The sequence below is a fragment of the Sinocyclocheilus rhinocerous genome, unplaced genomic scaffold, assembly GCF_001515625.1.
Source record: "Sinocyclocheilus rhinocerous isolate Xijiao unplaced genomic scaffold, SAMN03320098_v1.1 C36932609, whole genome shotgun sequence".
In the NCBI taxonomy this organism is placed as follows: Eukaryota; Metazoa; Chordata; class Actinopteri; order Cypriniformes; family Cyprinidae; genus Sinocyclocheilus; species Sinocyclocheilus rhinocerous.
In genome coordinates, this window is record NW_015786918.1 from 796 (window position 1) to 2519 (window position 1724).

The following is a 1724-nucleotide window of genomic DNA, read 5'->3' on the forward strand; positions in this document are numbered from 1 at the left end:
ATTTAAAAGATCAAGAATTTGTTTGATGAATGAGATCTGATTGTAGTCCTTGGAAAAAAAATATATAGCGCTTGAAATTCTTGACATTTAGTTAAACACCATTTGTACTGTGTACAGTATCTGTTCCTCAGTGTTCTGTAGGTTTCAGTATAGCTCCTCTCATTTGTCTGGATGGGTAATATGATATGCTTTCACAAGTGTGCTTTTTGTGTGTTTCCAGAGAAGAAACATTGTCTCTGGAGAAGTGGAACCCACTTATGAGGAGTGTGAGTGGCAGAGTGACCATGATGATGAAGCAGCATTAGCAGTGAGTATCATCTGTCCACTCGCATTGAAATCAGACAGAAGAGCAGCAGTCTAAAGGAAACCTTTCTTTTTCAGGAAGATCTGAAGAAGAAAGCTGCTATAGAGGAAAAGACAGAAGATGCTAATGAGGAGAAGCCCAAAGGAATTCCAGAGTTTTGGCTCACCATATTCCGGAGTGTGGACATGTTGAGCGATATGCTGCAGGTGAACCAGCAGAACATTAGATATTCAACAGAGACCTTGTCCTCCGTAGACTATTCTTTTCTGACTAATGATTATTTAATGTTTTCTTTTGCCCTCTAACCTTGTACAGTACAGACAATATGCAACTTTATATTATTTGAATGTGAATACAGTTATATATTTATTAAAATATTATGAATACAGTTTCATGAAAAGACAGGGCAACGTTCTCCAGCACATTTGAAATGAAAAGAAAACCTGTGCTGTCCATAATGCTCTCTTTCTCAACAGGAGCATGATGAACCAATACTTAAACATCTTCAAGATATTAAAGTGATATTTTCTGGTCCTGATCAGCCCATGGTGAGGACAATATTTGAAGGTTTTATGTTGATTTTAAAGTGAACTGATTTTTTTAAACCGAAGGTCTTGTCGTAACTTGCTGTACTTATAAATGTATTTCATTCTTCCTTTTTTTTTAACACAGACCTTCACATTAGAGTTCCATTTTGACCCCAATAAATACTTTACCAACACAGTTCTCACAAAAGTATACAAGATGAAGTCGGAGCCAGATGCAGAGGATCCGTTTTCATTCGAGGGACCAGAAATCATCGACTGTGAGGGGTGAGCACTTCTCAAACAATACCTGCTCAGATTGTCGGCAGCTTTTCAGACTTTTTCATTATTCATCTCTTCTGTTGGCAGGTGTGAAATTGATTGGCTCAAAGGCAAAGATGTGACGGTAAAAACGATCAAGAAGAAACAGAAGCACAAAGGCAGAGGGACAGCAAGGGTCATCACCAAACAAGTGCCCAATGACTCCTTTTTCAACTTTTTCAACCCTATTAAAGGTACGCAACATGACAGATGTGCATGGGAACTTTTCTGAATGCTGATAACAGGAGAATGAGAACAGTAGGTTGAATTGCACATGGGGAAATCATATTAGTTCTCTCATTTAAGTGTTTTCATACTGTAGGTCTACTCTTTTGCATGAAGTCACCAATATTTTTTTTCTTTTAGTTTCACCAGATAAAGAGTTGGTGAGTATTTTTTTTTTATTCTTTCTTGCTTTAACTCAGTTCTAGCTAGGCAATTAGTTGGCCTGATATCAGTTAAGGTTTTGGGTGTTTCATAGTCAGAAAAATAAGATGTTATCCAGCATTATTTCTTCTGAAAGACATGAGTGGTTAGTAAGTTTAGAGAATCTTTTCAGAGAAGTAGAAATAATC

The 1724-nt window shown here is 37.1% G+C and overlaps 1 protein-coding gene across 1 annotated transcript; it reads left to right on the top strand.

The window, feature by feature from the left end:
• Nucleotides 1–220: 220 nt before the first annotated feature.
• LOC107736741 (nucleosome assembly protein 1-like 4) lies at nt 221–1535 on the top strand (the record flags this gene model as incomplete). Its single annotated transcript, XM_016548099.1, has 6 exons — nt 221–307; nt 382–510; nt 781–852; nt 977–1116; nt 1198–1343; nt 1516–1535. Coding segments are annotated over 6 exons (594 nt in total), but the record flags the coding sequence as incomplete, so codon positions are not given.
• Between the last annotated feature and the right edge of the window lie 189 nt (nt 1536–1724).